Source organism: Oncorhynchus nerka, linkage group LG12 (assembly GCF_034236695.1).
Source record: "Oncorhynchus nerka isolate Pitt River linkage group LG12, Oner_Uvic_2.0, whole genome shotgun sequence".
Lineage (NCBI taxonomy): Eukaryota > Metazoa > Chordata > Actinopteri > Salmoniformes > Salmonidae > Oncorhynchus > Oncorhynchus nerka.
Genome location: NC_088407.1, coordinates 3535344 through 3560495, shown reverse-complemented (window position 1 = coordinate 3560495; position 25152 = coordinate 3535344). Strand labels below are relative to the sequence as shown.

The window sequence follows — 25152 nt, the reverse complement described above, 5'->3', positions numbered from 1 at the left end:
CCGGGCTCTGCTCTGGGCTCGGCGGGTGGGCGGGTTTCAGCATAGAACACAGAGCTTCAAGAGAATCCCCTCTTTTATGTCACACACCCGTGTGTCCTTATAAGGCAGGGGGATACCCTGCGTCATATCCTCTGTCCATGTTTGGGCATGATGCTACGCAGCGGGGGAATCCTCACGGACGTAGAACCAATGGCGGGAGGAGGGGTTACCTAGCAGCCAGAAAAAGTATAAAATGGAGAGGCGCAGAGCAAACCTTATCATTCAGACACATCAACCGGAATAACGGAATACAGCAACCATTCAGCAAAGGACTTACCTTCCCCACTCCTCACCTTTCCAAGGGATTCCCCACATTTAATCGAAGACCTAATTTCATTATCTGTTTGGAGATTGATCAATAATTTTAATTGATTAATTGATTAATTACCCTTGGACCTAGCTTTTAATAAACATAAATTTAGCTAACGTTTTCCCTCTCGTTTTAACGAGACCTTTACCGGATCCGTTAACATGCTGTTCACAGAGGAAGACATCTTCATGTCAGAGTTCGAGGACGCGTGCAGCGCCTGGGTGGACAGTGTCAGCTCAGGCAGTGACGGTACAGACTCTGATGTCGGATCTCCAGCACAACAAGGTGGGTTTCTCTCTAGATTCTAATCCCCTGGCTACAAGGATCGATGCATTATCAATAACATTTGAATACATAACTCATAAAGAATGCTAATGTATTCTCTAGTAGCTATTGTGCAATTGTTTTGTAGTCAAAAAATACATAGGCTATAATTACATCTTGTTCAATAATATGTTACTTATGTAATGCCATGCAGTCCCTCTTCACCCAATGCTTGCTGCCTTTGCTAATGTAGCCTATCAATTCATATAACGATAATAATCGCAGTTGTGTTGTCTCTCTCTCTCAGGTTGTGTGTTATCCCCGGGGACCGATGGGTCTGATTCGGATTTCTTCTCCGACCTGAATGACTGTTCCTCAGACAGCCTGTCGCCTCCTCTTGCCTACACCGGGAGCTTCTACACGGAGCCGTTACCGGGCATGGTGCCACCCTGCAGCACAGAAGCCCTGCTCAACATGATCACGGAGATAGTTGGGATCTGCACGGTGGAGGACCAGGCGACCAGCGAGACTCCGTCTGCCTCCCTCCCCGTCTCTGCCACACCCTGCTCGGCCATGAGCGTTGCCTCTCCCCCTATTTACACTCCCTCCATGGAGTCTGTCTCCAGCGGATACTGGAGTCAGGATCTGACCGAGATTCCTTCTCCTTCCTCCGGGGTGGACATTCAGACTCCCACCGCTGCCCCTGTGGTGGTCAAGAACGAGTTCAACAGCAACTGCGACGGCTGCGACAACGACCACTTCTCCCACCCTGGTCAGGATGCCTTCTCCCCGGGCAGCTTGGAGCAACTGTTCCCGCTGTCTGGTCAATCTCTGGATCACCAGGTAGATGTAAAGGAGCTTCTGGACTCTCTGCTGCTGACTGACATTAAGACAGAGTGTATCATCAAACAGGAGCCATGCTACGTGGGAGACTGGGCTCAGAATGTACCTGTTAACGGGAGCTACGTCAACGATAGCTTTCTGGTCAAAACGGAGCCTCTGGAGTTCCAGACTGGGGCCTCAGGGACGCAGCAGCTGGACGCTTGCAGCGACCTGGCGGCCTTCACCGCCTCTCTCTCCTCCTCCTCCCTGGATGCCATCCTTTCCTCCCTGCTGCCCAGCGTGTTCCCGAGGAGCAGGGGCGTGCACGCCACCGCTGGAGAAAGTAAAGCGACGGCCCGCTCCAGCACCGGGGCCGTGAAGGTGAAGCCGTTCCCGTGTCCAATAATCGGCTGTGACAGGCGTTTCTCACGCTCCGACGAGCTCAACCGCCACGTGCGCATCCACACGGGCCACAAGCCGTTCCAGTGCGCAATCTGCCTGCGCAGTTTCAGCAGGAGCGACCACCTGACCACGCACACGCGCACGCACACTGGAGAGAAACCTTTCTCTTGCGAGGTGTGCGGGAAGCGTTTCGCGCGCAGCGATGAGAGGAAGAGGCACGGACGCGTGCACGTGAAGCAGCAGCTGAAAGCTCAGATGATGGCAGCCTATCATCTGGCTTTCCCCGGTGGAGTTTGAACTGAACTCTAACTCTCTAAAGTTGGGCTTCGTGGCCCTGAGTTTAACCTGCTCTTTAGAAGGCTTCTGTTTGGTTCTACTGGCTTCGGTTGGTTCTACTGGCTTCGGTTGGTTCTACTGGCTTCGGTTGGTTCCGTCTGCCTGCTAACGTTGGCTATTGGCCCGGTTCAGTTGGAGGTGTTGACTTCAAAACGGGCCATCGGTTGAAAAATGGTGGAAAAGTTTCAACGGGAGAAAGAAAATAATCTCGTCTTGTCGGTTGGACGTGGAACTATTTTAGAACGTCTCTGGTACGTTGTCGTTGACATTATATCTGTCTGTTTGACTATATGTTGTGGTAAACAGCGGAAATGAACAGAAACCGTTGAACTACGAGAGGATTCGTTGGTTTTCAGAACCTCTGTGAGTGGACAGCTCCTTGTCTGTCAATCCGAACAGACTGAAACATACAGCATTTTCAGCACCTCTGTGAGTGGACAGCTCCTTGTCTGTCAATCCGAACAGACTGAAACACAGCATTTGAGTTTTTTTGTGCAACATTCATTGCATGATATAGTTTTACATTGATGTGTTGATGTATATTTTATTATATAAATCTCTAATGTTAGGAGTTGGAATGTAACTTTTCTCTACTTCGAATCACATTTCTAGCCTTGATGTTGACCATATAAGCCTATATTTTATCATTCGAAATATATATTTGAAATCTTCATAACCAAAACATTATTTATATTCTATTCTCTCAATTGTATATTTCTACCTGTATATATATATATATATATATTTATATTTGAAACGTCCTCTTTCCTGTGATAAACATTCTCTATATTCTTCCGGAACTTCCATAAGAACGTTGAACAGTCACATGATGTATTATGACATCATTTCTCTAACCGATTGTTCCCGGGTTAGGTGGCTCTCGTTGCTGCTCTCACACCGGTGGTTAACTGTAATTAATAACAGGGGTCTTGGAGTTTGATTGTACTTTCTACATTCATACAAGACTCACCGGGGGGGGAAAAAAACAAAACAATATTCAACATTGTAGTTGATGAATCAAGTAGCACACATTGCTGTGCGTTTACGTACAATTAGTTCAACTGCTAAACTCTTGTCTTGTCTGAGGCATGAAACGCAGATCTGTTTCGGTTTTAAATGGAAGACCTTGTGTTATTTTGTGGCATGATAGTTATGAATTAAAAAACAGTGAAATGACACGTGAGAAGTTTCTATCGATTATCTACTTTATTCAGTACACACACACACCCTGCGTGTGTCTCGCACGCCTATAGCGCCCCCTACTGTCTGACAAGTATCCGGATCCATCGTTGCAACTTATTATATGAAACTATTTTGAGTCAATAAAAAGGCAAATAACAACCACAAATAAGGTCCATCAAAAAGGCACAGCAGATAGACTATCGGACTATCCTACACAGCAGATAGACTATAGGACTATAGGACTGACCTACACAGCAGATAGACTATAGGACTGAAATACACAGCAGATAGACTATAGGACTAACCTACACAGCAGATAGACTATAGGAATAACCTACACAGCAGATAGACTATAGGACTAACCTACACAGCAGATAGACTATAGGACTAACCTACACAGCAGATAGACTATATGACTATAGGACTAACCTACACAGCAGATAGACTATAGGACTAACCTACACAGCAGATAGACTATAGGACTAACCTGAACAGCAGATAGACTATAGGACTAACCTACACAGCAGATAGACTATCGGACTAACCTACACAGCAGATAGACTATAGGACTGTATGACTAACCTACACAGCAGATAGACTATAGGACTATAGGACTAACCTACACAGCAGATAGACTATAGGACTAACCTACACAGCAGATAGACTATAGGACTAACCTACACAGCAGATAGACTATAGGACTAACCTACACAGCAGATAGACTATAGGACTAACCTACACAGCAGATAGACTATAGGACTAACCTACACAGCAGATAGACTATAGGACTAACCTACACAGCAGATAGACTATAGGACTAACCTGAACAGCAGATAGACTATAGGACTATAGGACCAACCTACACAGCAGATAGACTATAGGACTAACCTACACAGCAGATAGACTATAGGACAATAGGACTAACCTACACAGCAGATAGACTATAGGACTATAGGACTAACCCACACAGCAGATCGACTATAGGACTATAGGACCAACCTACACAGCAGATAGACTATAGGACTAACCTACACAGCAGATAGACTATAGGACAATAGGACTAACCTACACAGCAGATAGACTATAGGACTATAGGACTAACCCACACAGCAGATAGACTACAGGACTATAGGACTAACCTACATAGCAGATAGACTACAGGACTATAGGACTAACCTACACAGCAGATAGACTATAGGACTATCCTACACAGCAGATAGAATATAGGACTGAAATACACATCAGATAGACTATAGGACTAACCTACACAGCAGATAGACTATAGGACTAACCCACACAGCAGATAGACTACAGGACTATAGGACTAACCTACACAGCAGATAGACTATAGGACTATCCTACACAGCAGATAGAATATAGGACTGAAATACACAGCAGATAGACTATAGGACTAACCTACACAGCAGATAGACTATAGGACTATCCTACACAGCAGAGAGACTATAGGACTAACCTACACAGCAGATAGACTATAGGACTATCCTACACAGCAGAGAGACTATAGGACTATCCTACACAGCAGATAGAATATAGGACTGAAATACACAGCAGATAGACTATAGGACTAACCTACACAGCAGATAGACTATAGGACTATCCTACACAGCAGAGAGACTATAGGACTAACCTACACAGCAGATAGACTATAGGACTAACCTACACAGCAGATAGACTATAGGACCAACCTTTGTTGCAGATAGACTATAGGACTAACCTACACAGCAGATAGACTAAAGGACTTTAGGACTAATCTACACAGCAGATAGACTATAGGACTATCCTACACAGCAGATAGACTATAGGACCAACCTTCGTTGCAGATAGACTATAGGACTAACCCACACAGCAGATCGACTATAGGACTATAGGACCAACCTACACAGCAGATAGACTATATGACTAACCTACACAGCAGATAGACTATAGGACAATAGGACTAACCTACACAGCAGATAGACTATAGGACTATCCTACACAGCAGATAGAATATAGGACTGAAATACACATCAGATAGACTATAGGACTAACCTACACAGCAGATAGACTATAGGACCAACCTTCGTTGCAGATAGACTATAGGACTAACCTACACAGCAGATAGACTATAGGACTAACCTACACAGCAGATAGACTATAGGACTATCCTACACAGCAGATAGAATATAGGACTGAAATACACAGCAGATAGACTATAGGACTAACCTACACAGCAGATAGACTATAGGACTATCCTACACAGCAGAGAGACTATAGGACTAACCTACACAGCAGATAGACTATAGGACTAACCTACACAGTAGATAGACTATAGGACTAACCTACACAGCAGATAGACTATCGGACTAACCTACACAGCAGATAGACTATAGGACTAACCTACACAGCAGATAGACTATAGGACCAACCTTTGTTGCAGATAGACTATAGGACTAACCTACACAGCAGATAGACTAAAGGACTTTAGGACTAATCTACACAGCAGATAGACTATAGGACTATCCTACACAGCAGATAGACTATAGGACAATAGGACTACCCTACACAGCAGATAGACTATAGGACTATACTACACAGCAGATAGACTATAGGACTAACCTACACAGCAGATAGACTATAGGACTAACCTACACAGCAGATAAACTATAGGACTAACCTACACAGCAGATAGACTAAAGGACTTTAGGACTAATCTACACAGCAGATAGACTATAGGACTATCCTACACAGCAGATAGACTATAGGACCAACCTTCGTTGCAGATAGACTATAGGACTAACCCACACAGCAGATCGACTATAGGACTATAGGACCAACCTACACAGCAGATAGACTATAGGACTAACCCACACAGCAGATAGACTACAGGACTATAGGACTAACCTACATAGCAGATAGACTATAGGACTATCCTACACAGCAGATAGAATATAGGACTGAAATACACATCAGATAGACTATAGGACTAACCTACACAGCAGATAGACTAAAGGACTGAAATACACAGCAGATAGACTACAGGACTAACCCACACAGCAGATAGACTACAGGACTATAGGACTAACCTACACAGCAGATAGACTATAGGACTATCCTACACAGCAGATAGAATATAGGACTGAAATACACAGCAGATAGACTATAGGACTAACCTACACAGCAGATAGACTATAGGACTATCCTACACAGCAGAGAGACTATAGGACTAACCTACACAGCAGATAGACTATAGGACTAACCTACACAGCAGATAGACTATAGGACTAACCTACACAGCAGATAGACTATAGGACCAACCTTTGTTGCAGATAGACTATAGGACTAACCTACACAGCAGATAGACTAAAGGACTTTAGGACTAATCTACACAGCAGATAGACTATAGGACTATCCTACACAGCAGATAGACTATAGGACAATAGGACTACCCTACACAGCAGATAGACTATAGGACTATACTACACAGCAGATAGACTATAGGACTAACCTACACAGCAGATAGACTATAGGACTAACCTACACAGCAGATAAACTATAGGACTAACCTACACAGCAGATAGACTAAAGGACTTTAGGACTAATCTACACAGCAGATAGACTATAGGACTATCCTACACAGCAGATAGACTATAGGACCAACCTTCGTTGCAGATAGACTATAGGACTAACCCACACAGCAGATCGACTATAGGACTATAGGACCAACCTACACAGCAGATAGACTATATGACTAACCTACACAGCAGATAGACTATAGGACAATAGGACTAACCTACACAGCAGATAGACTATAGGACTGAAATACACATCAGATAGACTATAGGACTAACCTACACAGCAGATAGACTATAGGACCAACCTTCGTTGCAGATAGACTATAGGACTAACCTACACAGCAGATAGACTAAAGGACTATAGGACTAATCTACACAGCAGATAGACTATAGGACTATCCTACACAGCAGATAGACTATAGGACAATAGGACCAACCTTCGTTGCAGATAGACTATAGGACTAACCTACACAGCAGATAGACTAAAGGACTATAGGACTAACCTACACAGCAGATAGACTATATGACTAACCTACACAGCAGATAGACTATATGACTAACCTACACAGCAGATAGACTAAAGGACTATCCTACACAGCAGATAGACTATAGGACAATAGGACTACCCTACACAGCAGATAGACTATAGGACTATACTACACAGCAGATAGACTATAGGACTAACCTACACAGCAGATAGACTATAGGACTAACCTACACAGCAGATAAACTATAGGACTAACCTACACAGCAGATAGACTATATTACTAACCTACACTGCAGATAGACTATAGGACTGACCTACACAGCAGAGAGACTATAGGACTAACCTACACTGCAGATAGACTATATGACTAACCTACACAGCAGATAGACTATAGGACTAACCTACACAGCAGATAGACTATATGACAATAGGACTAACCTACACAGCAGATAGACTATAGGACTATCCTACACAGCAGATAGTCTATATGCCTAACCTACACAGCAGATAGACTATAGGACTGACCTACACAGCAGATAGACTATAGGACTAACCCACACAGCAGATAGACTATAGGACCAACCCACACAGCAGATAGACTATAGGACTAAGCTACACAGCAGATAGACTATACAACTAACCTACACAGCAGATAGACTACAGGACTAACCTACACAGCAGATAGACTATAGGACTATATGACTAACCTACACAGCAGATAGGCTATAGGACTATAGGACTAACCTACACAGCAGATAGACTATAGGACTGACCTACACAGCAGATATACTATAGGACTAACCAACACAGCAGATCGACTATAGGACTAACCTACACAGCAGATAGACTACAGGACTATAGGACTGACCTACACAGCAGATAGACTATAGGACTAACCTACACAGCAGAAAGACTATAGGACTAACCCACACAGCAGATAGACTATAGGACTAACCTACACAGCAGATAGACTATAGGACTAACCCACACAGCAGATAGACTATATGACTATAGGACTAACCTACACAGCAGATAGACTATAGGACTAACCTACACAGCAGACAGACTATAGGACTATAGGACTAACCTACACAGCAGATAGACTATAGGACTATAGGACTAACCTACACAGCAGATAGACTATAGGACTATAGGACTAACCTACACAGCAGATAGACTATAGGACTATAGGACTAACCTACACAGCAGATAGACTATAGGACTATAGGACTAACCTACACAGCAGATAGACTATAGGACTATAGGACTAACCCACACAGCAGATAGACTATAGGACTAACCTACACAGCAGATAGACTATAGGACTAACCTACACTAACCTACACAGCAGATAGACTATAGGACTAACCCACACATCAGATAGACTATAGGACTATAGGACTAACCTACACAGCAGATAGACTATAGGACCAACCTACACAGCAGATAGACTATAGGACTAACCCACACAGCAGATAGACTATAGGACTAACCTACACAGCAGATAGACTATAGGACCAACCTACACAGCAGATAGACTATAGGACTAACCTACACAGTAGATAGACTGTAGGACTATAGGACTAACATACACAGCAGACAGACAGACAGACAGACAGACAGACAGACAGACAGACAGACAGACAGACAGACAGACAGACAGATAGATAGATAGATAGATAGATAGACAGACAGACAGACAGACAGACAGACAGACAGACAGACAGACAGACAGACAGACAGACAGACAGACAGACAGACAGACAGACAGACAGACAGACAGACAGACAGACAGACAGACAGACAGACAGATAGACAGATAGATAGATAGATAGATAGATAGATAGATAGATAGATACTGTGGGGAGAACAAGTATTTGATACACTGCCGATTTTACAGGTTTTCTTCATACAAAGCATGTAGATCTGTAATTTTTATCATAGGTACACTTCAACTGTGAGAGATGGAATCTAAAACAATAATCCAGAAAATCACATTGTGTCACGTTCTGACCTTAGTTCTTTTATTATGTCTTTGTTTTAGTATGGTCAGGGCGTGAGTTGGGGGGAGGGGGGTAGTTATGTTCTTTTTTCTATTTTCTAATTTAGAATTTTCTGTGTTTGGCCTGGTATGGTTCTCAATCAGAGGCAGTTGTCAATCGTTGTCCCTGATTGAGAATCATACTTAGGTAGCCTGGTTGTCCCTGATTGAGAATCATACTTAGGTAGCCTGGTTGTCCCTGATTGAGAATCATACTTAGGTAGCCTGGTTGTCCCTGATTGAGAATCATACTTAGGTAGCCTGGTTGTCCCTGATTGAGAATCATACTTAGGTAGCCTGGTTGTCCCTGATTGAGAATCATACTTAGGGAGCCTGGTTGTCCCTGATTGAGAATCATACTTAGGTAGCCTGGTTGTCCCTGATTGAGAATCATACTTAGGTAGCCTGGTTGTCCCTGATTGAGAATCATACTTAGGGAGCCTGGTTGTCCCTGATTGAGAACCATACTTAGGGAGCCTGGTTGTCCCTGATTGAGAATCATACTTAGGTAGCCTGGTTGTCCCTGATTGAGAATCATACTTAGGTAGCCTGGTTGTCCCTGATTGAGAATCATACTTAGGTAGCCTGGTTGTCCCTGATTGAGAATCATACTTAGGTAGCCTGGTTGTCCCTGATTGAGAATCATACTTAGGTAGCCTGGTTGTCCCTGATTGAGAATCATACTTAGGTAGCCTGGTTGTCCCTGATTGAGAATCATACTTAGGGAGCCTGGTTGTCCCTGATTGAGAATCATACTTAGGTAGCCTGGTTGTCCCTGATTGAGAATCATACTTAGGTAGCCTGGTTGTCCCTGATTGAGAATCATACTTAGGGAGCCTGGTTGTCCCTGATTGAGAACCATACTTAGGGAGCCTGGTTGTCCCTGATTGAGAATCATACTTAGGTAGCCTGGTTGTCCCTGATTGAGAATCATACTTAGGTAGCCTGGTTGTCCCTGATTGAGAATCATACTTAGGGAGCCTGGTTGTCCCTGATTGAGAATCATACTTAGGGAGCCTGGTTGTCCCTGATTGAGAATCATACTTAGGTAGCCTGGTTGTCCCTGATTGAGAATCATACTTAGGTAGCCTGGTTGTCCCTGATTGAGAATCATACTTAGGTAGCCTGGTTGTCCCTGATTGAGAATCATACTTAGGTAGCCTGGTTGTCCCTGATTGAGAATCATACTTAGGTAGCCTGGTTTCACCCTTTGAGTTGTGGGTGTTTATTTTCCGTGTTAGTGTTGGTGCCACACGGGACTGTTTCGGTTTGATTTACTTCACGTTTATTGTTTTGTTCAGTGTTCATTACTTTATTAAAAACCATGAACACTTACCACGCTGTGGTCCTCACCTTCTTCCACCACCGACGACGGCCGTTACACATTGTATGATTTTTAAGTAATTAATTAGCATTTTATTGCATGACATAAGTATTTGATCACCTACCAACCAGTAAGAATTCCAGCTCTCACAGACCTGTCAGTTTTTCTTTAAACCTCTTAGGGCAAGGTGAGACGTCTGCGTCTCACCTAGCCAACAGGAAATGGAAATGCACAACGTCAAATGCTAATAGTATTCGCTAAAACTCAAACTTTCATTAAAACACACATGCAGGGTACTCAATTAAAGCTACACTCGTTGTGAATCTAGCCAACATGTCAGATTTGTAAAATGCTTTTCGGCGAAAGCATGAGAAGCTATTATCTGATAGCATGCACCCCCCCGCAATACCGGAAGGAGACGTAAACAAAGGAATTAGCGTAGCCGGCGCTACACAAAACGCAGAAATAAAATATAAAACATTCATTACCTTTGACGAGCTTCTTTGTTGGCACTCCTATATGTCCCATAAACATCACAATTGGGTCTTTTTTTTCGATTAAATCCGTCCATGTATACCCAAAATGTCCATTTATGAAGCCCGTCTAATCCAGGAAAAAGCAGCTTTACAAAACGCAACGTCATTTTTTAAAATTAAAAAAGTTGCCGATAAACTTTGACAAAACACTTCAAACTACTTTTGTAAACCAACTTTAGGTATTAGTACATGTTAATAATCGATCAAATTGATCACGGGGCGATCTGTATTCAATAGCAGCAGTTCTTGAAATGATCCTCCATTTTCTCTCTCTCAAAACTTCCTGCTGTGTACTTGATGACAGGAAGTGCCCATTTCTCATCTGACCAAGGATTAACTTCAAAGCAAATGACAGTACTGGCGACATCGTGTGGAAGCTGTACACGTTCTGTTATAGTCACAGACATGATTTAACTAGTTTTATAAACTTCAGAGTGTTTTCTATCCACACATACTAATCATATGCATATACTATATTCCTGGCATGAGTAGCAGGACGTTGACATTTTGCGCGATTTTTAACAAAACGTTGAAAAAAAAGTCCTAGCTTTAAGAGGTTTTAAGAATCCCCCCTGTTCTCCACTCATTACCTGTATTAACTGCACCTGTTTGAACTCTTTACCTGTATAAAAGACACCTGTCCATACACTCAATCAAACAAACAGACTCCAACCTCTCCACAATGGCCAAGACTAGAGAGCTGTGTAAGGACATTGGGGATAAAATTGTAGACCTGCACAAGGCTGGGATGGGCTACAGCACAATAGGCAAGCAGCTTGGTGAGAAGGCAACAACTGTTGGCGCAATTATTAGAAAATGGAAGAAGTTCAAGATGACAGTCAATCACCCTCGGTCTGGGGATCCATGCAAGATCTCACCTCGTGGGGCATCAATGATCATGAGGAAGGTGAGGGATCAGCCCAGAACTACACGGCAGGACCTGGTCAATGACCTGAAGAGAGCTGGGACCACAGTCTCAAAGAAAACCATTAGTAACACACTACGCCGTCATGGATTTAAATCCTGCAGCGCACGCAAGGTCCCCCTGCTCAAGCCAGCGCATGTCCAGGCCCGTCTGAAGTTTGCCAATGACCATCTGGATGATCCAGAGGAGGAATGTGAGAAGGTCATGTGGTCTGATGAGACAAAAATAGAGCTTTTTGGTCTAAACTCCACTCGCCGTGTTTGGGGGAAGAAGAAGGATGAGTACAACCCCAAGAACACCATCCCAACCGTGAAGCATGGAGGTGGAAACATCATTCTTTGGGCATGCTTTTCTGCAAAGGGGACAGGACGACTGCACCGTATTGAGGGGAGGATGGATGGGGCCATGTATTGCGAGGTCTCGGCCAACAACCTCCTCCTTCCCTCTGTAAGAGCATTGAATATGGGTCGTGACTGGGTCTTCCAGCATGACAATCCGAAACACACAGCCAGGGCAACTAAGGAGTGGCTCCGTAAGAAGCATCTCAAGGTCCTGGAGTGGCCTAGCCAGTCTCCAGACCTGAACCCAATAAAAAATCTTTGGATGGAGCTGAAAGTCCGTATTGCCCAGCGATAGCCACGAAACCTGAAGGATCTGGAGGTCTGTATGGAGGAGCGGGCCAAAATCCCTGCTGCAGTGTGTGCAAACCGGGTCAAGAACTATAAGAAACATATGATCTCTCACAGTTGAAGTGTACCTATGATAAAAAATTAGAGACCTCTACATGCTTTGTAAGTAGGAAAACCTGCAAAATTGGCAGTGTATCAAACACTTGTTCTACTCACTGTATATATTTATATTAAGATAGATAGATAGATAGATAGATAGATAGATAGATAGATAGATAGATAGATAGATAGATAGATAGATCCAGAATTCCGTCGCGTGACATCAGCAGCAGCTGTTGGGCTCTCTCTTATACGGGAGGAAAGAGCGTCGCCTGTAAGGGAGGGATGACACTACAGTCGGTGACAATCAAGAGATCCACAGCATTAGACCGGGCTGGTAAAGACCAGGTTAACTGTTTTATTCAGAAGAGAAAAACTGGCTTAAAATACTGGGATACAGGCGTGGTCAGACAGAAAGAGAGAGAGAGAGAGAGAGAGAGAGAGAGAGAGAGAGAGAGAGAGAGAGAGAGAGAGCTCGGTGTCCTGGCTCAGCCTGGTCTCCAGCAGCTCGGTGTCCTGGCTCAGCCTGGTCTCCAGCAGCTCGGTGTCCTGGCTCAGCCTGGTCTCCATCAGCTCGGTGTCCTGGCTCAGCCTGGTCTCCAGCAGCTCTGTGTCCTGGCTCAGCCTGGTCTCCATTAGCTCGGTGTCCTGGCTCAGCCTGGTCTCCATTAGCTCAGTGTCCTGCCTCAACTTGGTCTCCAGCAGCTACAGGGCTTTCCGGTATCTCATCCGGAGATTGAGATCATCAGGCAAGGACAAATCTCCATTCGACCCATTGGCCTGTTGATAGGCTAACAAGGTATCATCTTGTTATCCCTCTTAAGTGTCCGATACCACCCGACATATTGAAAAAAATAAGAAGTTCAATTCTATATGGTCCATATCAGTATAATCCATACTTCTTCTGAGATATTTATACCAATTGATTGAACTTAGAGGCAACAAATGATCAAATCATTATGGTGGGAGTCTATAAAACACTGAGCAGGACACCGAGCTGCTGGAGACCAGGCTGAGCCAGGACACCGAGCTACTGGAGACCAAGCTGATCCAGGACACCGAGCTAATGGAGACCAGGCTGAGCCAGTACCCTAACTTCACTAGGGTAGAGGGCAGCATTCGGAATTTGGGATGAAAAGCGTGCCCAAATTAAACTGCTACTCAGCCATAAAAGCTAGAATATGCATATAATTAGTAGATTTGGATAGAAAACACTCTGAGGTTTCTAAAACTGTGGCTGATAGGTCCTTGGTTCAGCTTGGGCTGGAGGCTGATAGGTTGTTGGTTCAGCTTGGGCTGGTGACTGATAGGTTGTTGGTTCAGCTTGGGCTGGTGGCTGATAGGTCGTTGGTTCAGCTTGGGCTGGTGGCTGATAGGTCCTTGGTTCAGCTTGGGCTGGAGGCTGATAGGTTGTTGGTTCAGCTTGGGCTGGTGGCTGATAGGTTGTTGGTTCAGCTTGGGCTGGTGGCTGATAGGTTGTTGGTTCAGCTTGGGCTGGTGGCTGATAGGTTGTTGGTTCAGCTTGGGCTGGTGGCTGATAGGTTGTTGGTTCAGCTTGGGCTGGTGGCTGATAGGTTGTTGGTTCAGCTTGGGCTGGAGGCTGATAGGTTGTTGGTCCAGCTTGGGCTGGTGGCTGATAGGTTGTTGGTTCAGCTTGGGCTGGTGGCTGATAGGTTGTTGGTCCAGCTTGGGCTGGTGGCTGATAGGTCGTTGGTTCAGCTTGGGCTGGTGGCTGATAGGTTGTTGGTTCAGCTTGGGCTGGTGGCTGATAGGTTGTTGGTTCAGCTTGGGCTGGTGGCTGATAGGTTGTTGGTTCAGCTTGGGCTGGTGGCTGATAGGTTGTTGGTTCCGCTTGGGCTGGTGGCTGATAGGTTGTTGGTTCAGCTTGGGCTGGTGGCTGATAGGTTGTTGGTTCAGCTTGGGCTGGTGGCTGATAGGTTGTTGGTTCAGCTTGGGCTGGTGGCTGATAGGTTGTTGGTTCAGCTTGGGCTGGTGGCTGATAGGTTGTTGGTTCAGCTTGGGCTGGTGACTGATAGGTCGTTGGTTCAGCTTGGGCTGGTGGCTGATAGGTTGTTGGTTCAGCTTGGGCTGGTGACTGATAGGTCGTTGGTTCAGCTTGGGCTGGTGGCTGATAGGTTGTTGGTTCAGCTTGGGCTGGTGGCTGATAGGTCGTTGGTTCAGCTTGGGCTGGTGGCTGATAGGTTGTTGGTTCAGCTTGGGCTGGTGGCTGATAGGTTGTTGGTTCAGCTTGGGCTGGTGGCTGATAGGTTGTTGGTTCAGCTTGGGCTGGTGGCTGATAGGTTGTTGGTTCAGCTTGGGCTGGTGGCTGATAGGTTGTTGGTTCAGCTTGGGCTGGTGGCTGATAGGTTGTTGGTTCAGCTTGGGCTGGTGGCTGATAGGTTGTTGGTTCAGCTTGGGCTGGTGGCTGATAGGTTGTTGGTTCAGCTTGGGCTGGTGGCTGATAGGTCGTTGGTTCAGCTTGGGCTGGTGGCTGATAGGTTGTTGGTTTGGGTCTCCGTTTTGACTTGTTGGGAGATCTGTTGACGTCCTTGGGCAGGGCGTTGACACTAGTTGCTTCTGTGTCTCTCTGGATGGGAGTCTGCTAGATTACTTATGTAAATGGTTCTGTCTCTCTAGATGGGAGTCTGCTAGATTACTAATGTAAATGGTTCTGTCTCTCTGGATGGGAGTCTGCTAGATGACTAATGTAAATGGTTCTGTAGGTCTCTCTAGATGGGAGTCTGCTAGATGACTAATGTAATGTAAATTGTTCTGTAGGTCTCTCTAGATGGGAGTCTGTTAGATGACTAATGTAAATGGTTCTGTAGGTCTCTCTAGATGGGAGTCTGCTAGATGACTAATGTAAATGGTTCTGTAGGTCTCTCTGGATGGGAGTCTGCTAGATGACTAATGTAATGTAATTGGTTCTGTAGGTCTCTCTAGATGGGAGTCTGCTAGATGACTAATGTAATGTAAATGGTTCTGTAGGTCTCTCTGGATGGGAGTCTGCTAGATGACTAATGTAATGTAAATGGTTCTGTAGGTCTCTCTAGATGGGAGTCTGCTAGATGACTAATGTAATGTAAATGGTTCTGTAGGTCTCTCTAGATGGGAGTCTGCTAGATGACTAATGTAAATGGTTCTGTAGGTCTCTCTAGATGGGAGTCTGCTAGATGACTAATGTAAATGGTTCTGTAGGTCTCTCTGGATGGGAGTCTGCTAGATGACTAATGTAAATGGTTCTGTAGGTCTCTCTAGATGGGAGTCTGCTAGATGACTAATGTAATGTAAATGGTTCTGTAGGTCTCTCTGGATGGGAGTCTGCTAGATGACTAATGTAATGTAAATGGTTCTGTAGGTCTCTCTAGATGGGAGTCTGCTAGATGACTAATGTAATGTAAATGGTTCTGTAGGTCTCTCTAGATGGGAGTCTGCTAGATGACTAATGTAATGTAAATGGTTCTGTAGGTCTCTCTAGATGGGAGTCTGCTAGATGACTAATGTAATGTAAATGGTTCTGTAGGTCTCTCTAGATGGGAGTCTGCTAGATGACTAATGTAATGTAAATGGTTCTGTAGGTCTCTCTGGATGGGAGTCTGCTAGATGACTAATGTAATGTAAATGGTTCTGTAGGTCTCTCTAGATGGGAGTCTGCTAGATGACTAATGTAATGTAAATGGTTCTGTAGGTCTCTCTAGATGGGAGTCTGCTAGATGACTAATGTAATGTAAATGGTTCTGTAGGTCTCTCTAGATGGGAGTCTGCTAGATGACTAATGTAATGTAAATGGTTCTGTAGGTCTCTCTAGATGGGAGTCTGCTAGATGACTAATGTAATGTAAATGGTTCTGTAGGTCTCTCTGGATGGGAGTCTGCTAGATGACTAATGTAATGTAAATGGTTCTGTAGGTCTCTCTAGATGGGAGTCTGCTAGATGACTAATGTAATGTAAATGGTTCTGTAGGTCTCTCTAGATGGGAGTCTGCTAGATGACTAATGTAATGTAAATGGTTCTGTAGGTCTCTCTAGATGGGAGTCTGCTAGATGACTAATGTAATGTAAATGGTTCTGTAGGTCTCTCTAGATGGGAGTCTGCTAGATGACTAATGTAATGTAAATGGTTCTGTAGGTCTCTCTAGATGGGAGTCTGCTAGATGACTAATGTAATGTAAATGGTTCTGTAGGTCTCTCTGGATGGGAGTCTGCTAGATGACTAATGTAATGTAAATGGTTCTGTAGGTCTCTCTAGATGGGAGTCTGCTAGATGACTAATGTAATGTAAATGGTTCTGTAGGTCTCTCTAGATGGGAGTCTGCTAGATGACTAATGTAATGTAAATGGTTCTGTAGGTCTCTCTAGATGGGAGTCTGCTAGATGACTAATGTAAATGGTTCTGTAGGTCTCTCTAGATGGGAGTCTGCTAGATGACTAATGTAAATGGTTCTGTAGGTCTCTCTAGATGGGAGTCTGCTAGATGACTAATGTAATGTAAATGGTTCTGTAGGTCTCTCTAGATGGGAGTCTGCTAGATGACTAATGTAAATGGTTCTGTAGGTCTCTCTAGATGGGAGTCTGCTAGATGACTAATGTAATGTAAATGGTTCTGTAGGTCTCTCTAGATGGGAGTCTGCTAGATGACTAATGTAATGTAAATGGTTCTGTAGGTCTCTCTAGATGGGAGTCTGCTAGATGACTAATGTAATGTAAATGGTTCTGTAGGTCTCTCTAGATGGGAGTCTGCTAGATGACTAATGTAATGTAAATGGTTCTGTAGGTCTCTCTAGATGGGAGTCTGCTAGATGACTAATGTAATGTAAATGGTTCTGTAGGTCTCTCTGGATGGGAGTCTGCTAGATGACTAATGTAATGTAAATGGTTCTGTAGGTCTCTCTAGATGGGAGTCTGCTAGATGACTAATGTAATGTAAATGGTTCTGTAGGTCTCTCTAGATGGGAGTCTGCTAGATGACTAATGTAATGTAAATGGTTCTGTAGGTCTCTCTAGATGGGAGTCTGCTAGATGACTAATGTAATGTAAATGGTTCTGTAGGTCTCTCTAGATGGGAGTCTGCTAGATGACTAATGTAATGTAAATGGTTCTGTAGGTCTCTCTAGATGGGAGTCTGCTAGATGACTAATGTAATGTAAATGGTTCTGTAGGTCTCTCTAGATGGGAGTCTGCTAGATGACTAATGTAATGTAAATGGTTCTGTAGGTCTCTCTGGATGGGAGTCTGCTAGATGACTAATGTAATGTAAATGGTTCTGTAGGTCTCTCTAGATGGGAGTCTGCTAGATGACTAATGTAATGTAAATGGTTCTGTAGGTCTCTCTAGATGGGAGTCTGCTAGATGACTAATGTAATGTAAATGGTTCTGTAGGTCTCTCTAGATGGGAGTCTGCTAGATGACTAATGTAATGTAAATGGTTCTGTAGGTCTCTCTAGATGGGAGTCTGCTAGATGACTAATGTAATGTAAATGGTTCTGTAGGTCTCTCTAGATGGGAGTCTGCTAGATGACTAATGTAATGTAAATGGTTCTGTAGGTCTCTCTAGATGGGAGTCTGCTAGATGACTAATGTAATGTAAATGGTTCTGTAGGTCTCTCTAGATGGGAGTCTGCTAGATGACTAATGTAATGTAAATGGTTCTGTAGGTCTCTCTAGATGGGAGTCTGCTAGATGACTAATGTAATGTAAATGGTTCTGTAGGTCTCTCTAGATGGGAGTCTGCTAGATGACTAATGTAATGTAAATGGTTCTGTAGGTCTCTCTAGATGGGAGTCTGCTAGATGACTAATGTAATGTAAATGGTTCTGTAGGTCTCTCTAGATGGGAGTCTGCTAGATGACTAATGTAATGTAAATGGTTCTGTAGGTCTCTCTAGATGGGAGTCTGCTAGATGACTAATGTAATGTAAATGGTTCTGTAGGTCTCTCTAGATGGGAGTCTGCTAGATGACTAATGTAATGTAAATGGTTCTGTAGGTCTCTCTAGATGGGAGTCTGCTAGATGACTAATGTAATGTAAATGGTTCTGTAGGTCTCTCTAGATGGGAGTCTGCTAGATGACTAATGTAATGTAAATGGTTCTGTAGGTCTCTCTAGATGGGAGTCTGCTAGATGACTAATGTAATGTAAATGGTTCTGTAGGTCTCTCTAGATGGGAGTCTGCTAGATGACTAATGTAATGTAAATGGTTCTGTAGGTCTCTCTAGATGGGAGTCTGCTAGATGACTAATGTAATGTAAATGGTTCTGTAGGTCTCTCTAGATGGGAGTCTGCTAGATGACTAATGTAATGTAAATGTTGAGCGACAGGTAGATTGTATATTTTAATAAAAATACATTTGAAAATATATAATAATGTCAGGTGAGATATCAACACCCCCTGTGGTTTACTGTGGTATTACAGCCACATCAAGGGGTAGTCTAATAATGTCAGGTGAGATATCAACACCCCCTGTGGTTTACTGTGGTATTACAGCCACATCAAGGGGTAGTCTAATAATGTCAGGTGAGATATCAACACCCCCTGTGGTTTACTGTGGTATTACAGCCACATCAAGGGGTAGTCTAATAATGTCAGGTGAGATATCAACACCCCCTGTGGTTTACTGTGGTATTACAGCCACATCAAGGGGTAGTCTAATAATGTCAGGTGAGATATCAACACCCCCTGTGGTTTACTGTGGTATTACAGCCACATCAAGGGGTAGTCTAATAATGTCAGGTGAGATATCAACACCCCCTGTGGTTTACTGTGGTATTACAGCTACATCAAGGGGTAGTCTAATAATGTCAGGTGAGATATCAACACCCCCTGTGGTTTACTGTGGTATTACAGCCACATCAAGGGGTAGTCTAATAATGTCAGGTGAGATATCAACACCCCCTGTGGTTTACTGTGGTATTACAGCTACATCAAGGGGTAGTCTAATAATGTCAGGTGAGATATCAACACCCCCTGTGGTTTACTGTGGTATTACAGCTACAGAGGACAGGAACAATGTAGTGTAGTGAACAACATTGTATTGGTTCTCTGTGGTATTACAGCTACAGAGGACAGGAACAATGTAGTGTAGTGAACAACATTGTATTGGTTCTCTGTGGTATTACAGCTACAGAGGACAGGAACAAGGTAGTGTAGTGAACAACATTGTATTGGTTCTCTGTGGTACTACAGCTACAGAGGACAGGAACAAGGTAGTGTAGTGAACAACATTGTATTGGTTCTCTGTGGTACTACAGCTACAGAGGACAGGAACAAGGTAGTGAACAACATTGTATTGGTTCTCTGTGGTATTACAGCTACAGAGGACAGGAACAAGGTAGTGTAGTGAACAACATTGTATTGGTTCCTCTGGTTCTCTGTGGTACTACAGCTACAGAGGACAGGAACAAGGTAGTGTAGTGAACAACATTGTATTGATTCTCTGTGGTACTACAGCTACAGAGGACAGGAACAAGGTAGTGAACAACATTGTGTTGGTTCATCTCTGGTTCTCTGTGGTACTACAGCTACAGAGGACAGGAACAAGGTAGTGTAGTGAACAACATTGTGTTGGTTCCTCTCTGGTTCTCTATGGTATTACAGCTACAGATCAGGCTACTAACTAGTAAGATGTCAACTAGGCAAAGCTGCATAAACTGAACAGAAGAGGGAGCCGTTTAGCAGAGTTGTGTCTAATGAAGAAAAGCACCATGGTCCAACCCTTAGCCTCTACTCCCTAGACCCTACTCCCTAGACCCTACTCTCTGGACCCTACTCCCTAGACCCTACTCCCTAGCCCCTACTCCCTAGACCCTACTCTCTGGACCCTACTCCCTAGACGCTACTCCCTGGACCCTACTCCCTAGACCCTACTCCCTAGACCCTACTCCCTGGACCCTATTCCCTAGACCCTACTCCCTAAACCCTACTCCCTGGACCCTACTCCCTAGACCCTACTCCCTAGACCCTACTCCCTGGACCCTATTCCCTAGACCCTACTCCCTAAACCCTACTCCCTGGACCCTACTCCCTAGACCCTACTCCCTGGACCCTACTCCCTGGACCCTACTCCCGAGATCCTACTCTCGAGCCTTTAGCTCCTCCTCCCTATAGTAGTGACTGACAGTAGGGGTTAGGGGTCAATCCTCTCAGATCTACAGTAGTGACTGATAGTAGGGGATAGAGGTCAATCCTCTCAGATCTACAGTAGTGTCTGACAGTAGGGGTTAGGGGTCAATCCTCTCAGATCTACAGTAGTAACTGATAGTAGGGGATAGAGGTCAATCCTCTCAGATCTACAGTAGTAATTGATAGTAGGGGATAGAGGTAAATCCTCTCACATCTACAGTAGTGTCTGACAGTAGGGGTTAGAGGTCAGTCCTCTCAGATCTACAGTAGTGTCTGACAGTAGGGGTTAGAGGTCAGTCCTCTCAGAATAACACAGTTGAGCACATGGGAATGGTTGGCATTAACGGATATGATCCTAGTCCAGGGGTGGGAGAAGTGGCAATGAAGAAATATACAGTGGTAGAGGAAGTATAGACAAGATAATCTACTCTCTTTATTTCATCACCTAGTCAATACTCTCAGATCTATAGAAATATACAGTGGTAGAGGATGTATAGACAAGATAATCTACTCTCTCTGTTTCATCAGCTAGTCAATACTCTCAGATCTATAGAAATATACAGTGATAGAGGAAGTATAGACAAGATAATCTACTCTCTCTGTTTCATCACCTAGTCAATACTCTCAGATCTATAGAAATATACAGTGGTAGAGGATGTATAGACAAGATCATCTACTCTCTCTGTTTCATCACCTAGTCAATACTCTCAGATCTATAGAAATATACAGTGGTAGAGGAAGTATAGACAAGATAATATACTCTCTCTGTTTCATCAGCTAGTCAATACTCTCAGATATATAGAAATATACACTGGTAGAGGATGTATAGACAAGATGGGGCGGCAGGGTAGCCTAGTGGTTAGAGCGTGTGACTAGTAACCGGAAGGTTGCGAGTTCAAACCCCCGAGCTGACAAGGTACAAATCTGTCGTTCTGCCCCTGAACAGGCAGTTAACCCACTGTTCCTAGGCCATCATTGAAAATAAGAATTTGTTCTTAACTGACTTGCCTGGTTAAAGGTAAAATAAAAAATAAAAAGATAATCTACTCTCTGTTTCATCAGCTAGTCAATACTCTCAGATCTATAGAAATATACAGTGGTAGAGGAAGTATAGACTAAATAATCTACTCTCTCTTCCTCTGTTTCACAATGTCAGCAGGGCCGTGTGTGTGTGTGTGTGTGTGTGTGTGTGTGTGTGTGTGTGTGTGTGTGTGTGTGTGTGTGTGTGTGTGTGTCAGAACAGGAAAGAGGCATACTGTCTATAAGTCTAAAACTGGAGTTCAGTCACACTCATCATCAAAACATGAGAGCACTGACACCACTCTGCTGGCAGCTCTGTAAGTACTCTCTCAATTCAATTCAATTCAAGGGCTTTATTGGCATGGGAAACATGTGTTAACATTGCCAAAGCAAGTGAGGTAGATAATATATAAAGTGAAATAAACAATAAAGATTAACAGTAAACATTACACATACAGAAGTTTCAAAACAATAAAGACTTTACAAATGTCATATTATATATATACAGTGTTTTAACAATGTACAAATGGTAAAGGACACAAGATAAAATAAATAAGCATAAATATGGGTTGTATTTACAATGGTGTTTGTTCTTCACTGGTTGCCCTTTTCTCGTGGCAACAGGTCACAAATCTTGCTGCTGTGATGTCACACTGTGGAATTTCACCCAGTAGATATGGGAGTTTTTCAAAATTGGATTTGTTTTCGAATTCTTTGTGGATCTGTGTAATCTGAGGAAAATATGTCTCTCTAATATGGTCATACATTGGGCAGGAGGTTAGGAAGTGCAGCTCAGTTTCCACCTCATTTTGTGGGCAGTGAGCACATAGCCTGTCATCTCTTGAGAGCCATGTCTGCCTACGGCGGCCTTTCTCAATAGCAAGGCTATGCTCACTGTGTCTGTACATAGTCAAAGCTTTCCTTAATTTTGGGTCAGTCACAGTGGTCAGGTATTCTGCCGCTGTGTACTCTCTGTGTAGGGCCAAATAGCATTGTAGTTTGCTCTGTTTTTTTGTTAATTCTTTCCAATGTGTCAAGTAATTATCTTTTTGTTTTCTCATGATTTGGTTGGGTCTAATTGTGCTGCTGTCCTGGTTCTCTGTAGGGTGTGTTTGTGTTTGTGAACCAGCTTGCTTAGGGGACTCTTCTCCAGGTTCATCTCTCTGTAGGTGATGGCTTTGTTGTGGAAGGTTTGGGAATCGCTTCCTTTTAAGTGGTTATAGAATTTAACGGCTCTTTTCTGGATTTTGATAATTAGTGGGTATCGGCCTAATTCTGCTCTGCATGCATTATTTGGTGTTCTACGTTGTACACGGAGGATATTTTTGCAGAATTCTGCGTGCAGAGTCTCAATTTGGTGTTTGTCCCATTTTGTGAAGTCTTGGTTGGTGAGCGGACCCCAGACCTCACAACCATAAAGGGCAATGGGCTCTATGACTGATTCAAGTATTTTTTGCCAAATCCTAATTGGTATGTTGAAATGTATGTTCCTTTTGATGGCATAGAATGCCCTTCTTGCCTTGTCTCTCAGATCGTTCACAGCTTTGTGGAAGTTACCTGTGGCGCTGATGTTTAGGCCAAGGTATGTATAGTTTTTTGTGTGCTCTAGGGCAACAGTGTCTAGATGGAATTTGTATTTGTGGTCCTGGTGACTGGACCTTTTTTGGAACACCATTATTTTGGTCTTACTGAGATTTACTGTTAGGGCCCAGGTCTGACAGAATCTGTGCATTAGATCTAGGTGCTGCTGTAGGCCCTCCTTGGTTGGTGACAGAAGTACCAGATCATCAGCAAACAGCAGACATTTGGCTTCGGATTCTCGTAGGGTGAGGCTGGGTGCTGCAGACTTTCCTAGTGCCCACGCCAATTCGTTGATATATATGTTGAAGAGGGTGGGGCTTAAGCTGCATCCCTGTCTCACCCCACAACCCTGTGTGAAGAAATGTGTGTTTTTTTTGCCAATTTTAACCGCACACTTGTTGTTTGTGTACATGGATTTTATAATGTCGTATGTTTTACCCCCAACACCACTTTCCATCAGTTTGTATAGCAGACCCTCATGCCAAATTGAGTCGAAGGCTTTTTTGAAATCAACATAGCATGAGAAGTCGTTGCCTTTGTTTTGATTTGTTTGGTTGTCAATTAGGGTGTGCAGGGTGAATACATGGTCTGTTGTACGGTAATTTGGTAAAAAGCCAATTTGACATTTGCTCAGTACATTGTTTTCATTGAGGAAATGTACGAGTCTGCTGTTAATGATAATGCAGAGGATTTTCCCAAGGTTACTGTTGACGCATATTCCACGGTAGTTATTGGGGTCAAGTTTGTCTCCACTTTTGTGGATTGGGCTGATCAGTCCTTGGTTCCAAATATTGGGGAAGATGCCAGAGCTAAGGATGATGTTAAAGAGTTTTAGTATAGCCAATTGGAATTTGTTGTCAGTCTTCATTGAAGATACCATCAACACCACAGGCCTTTTTGGGTTGGAGGGTTTTTATTTTGTCCTGTAATTGGAGAATCCAGTGGGTTCTGGTAGTCTTTAATAGTTGATTCTAAGATCTGTATTTGATCATGTATATGTTTTTGCTCTTTATTCTTTGTTATAGAGCCAAAAAGATTGGAGAAGTGGTTTACCCATACATCTCTGTTTTGGATAGATAATTCTTCATGTTGTTTGTTTAGTGTTTTCCAATTTTCCCAGAAGTGATTAGAGTCTATGGATTCTTCAATTACATTGAGCTGATTTCTGACATGCTGTTCCTTCTTTTTCCGTAGTGTATTTCTGTATTGTTTTAGCGATTCACCATAGTGAATGCGTAGACTCAGGTTTTCCGGGTCTCTATGTTTTTGGTTGGACAGGTTTCTCAATTTCTTTCTTAGATTTTTGCATTCTTCATCAAATCATTTGTCATTATTGTTATTTTTCTACGTTTTTTCTATTTGAGATTTTTAGATTTGATAGGGAAGCTGAGAGGTCAAATATACTGTTAAGATTTTCTACTGCCAAGTTTACACCTTCACTATTACAGTGGAACGTTTTACCCTGGA

The 25152-nt window shown here is 43.5% G+C and overlaps 3 protein-coding genes across 5 annotated transcripts in view; 2 read left to right on the top strand and 1 right to left on the bottom strand.

The window, feature by feature from the left end:
* Window positions 1–346: 346 nt before the first annotated feature.
* On the top strand, window positions 347–3310 carry LOC115125137 (early growth response protein 1-B-like). The gene is made up of 2 exons (XM_029654634.2): window positions 347–634; window positions 921–3310. Exons 1-2 carry the CDS (start codon window positions 511–513, stop codon window positions 2132–2134), a joined length of 1338 nt encoding a protein of 445 aa, XP_029510494.1. The 5' UTR covers window positions 347–510; the 3' UTR covers window positions 2135–3310.
* A 9881-nt stretch (window positions 3311–13191) lies between these two features.
* Window positions 13192–19383, bottom strand: LOC135574401 (uncharacterized). Its single transcript, XM_065025990.1, has 4 exons — window positions 19376–19383; window positions 14184–15492; window positions 13462–13673; window positions 13192–13240 (listed from the first exon to the last, which is right to left on the bottom strand). Exons 1-4 carry the CDS (start codon window positions 19381–19383, stop codon window positions 13192–13194), a joined length of 1578 nt encoding a protein of 525 aa, XP_064882062.1.
* Window positions 19384–22364: 2981 nt separating this feature from the next.
* LOC135574206 (low affinity immunoglobulin gamma Fc region receptor III-A-like) overlaps window positions 22365–25152 on the top strand; it is a 196301-nt gene continuing 193513 nt past the window's right edge. For all 3 annotated transcript variants that reach the window (XM_065025130.1, XM_065025131.1, XM_065025129.1), the window contains exon 1: window positions 22365–22421. In XM_065025130.1, the coding sequence (XP_064881202.1) occupies window positions 22388–22421 (34 nt within the window). In that variant the 5' untranslated portion in view covers window positions 22365–22387. The remainder of the gene's footprint in view (window positions 22422–25152) is intronic.

What these genes read in the sequence shown, in the direction of transcription:
- LOC115125137 (XM_029654634.2), top strand. Translation starts at nt 511, where the DNA reads ATGCTGTTCACAGAGGAAGACATCTTCATGTCAGAGTTCGAGGACGCG. An exon ending in CGGATCTCCAGCACAACAAG is followed by an intron (nt 635 to 920) that starts GTGGGTTTCTCT and finishes TCTCTCTCTCAG; the next exon opens with GTTGTGTGTTATCCCCGGGG.
- LOC135574401 (XM_065025990.1), bottom strand. An exon ending in ACAGTTTTAGAAACCTCAGA is followed by an intron (nt 13,674 to 14,183) that starts GTGTTTTCTATC and finishes AAAGCCCTGTAG; the next exon opens with CTGCTGGAGACCAAGTTGAG. An exon ending in ACCGAGCTGCTGGAGACCAG is followed by an intron (nt 13,241 to 13,461) that starts GCTGAGCCAGGA and finishes CCTCCCTTACAG; the next exon opens with GCGACGCTCTTTCCTCCCGT.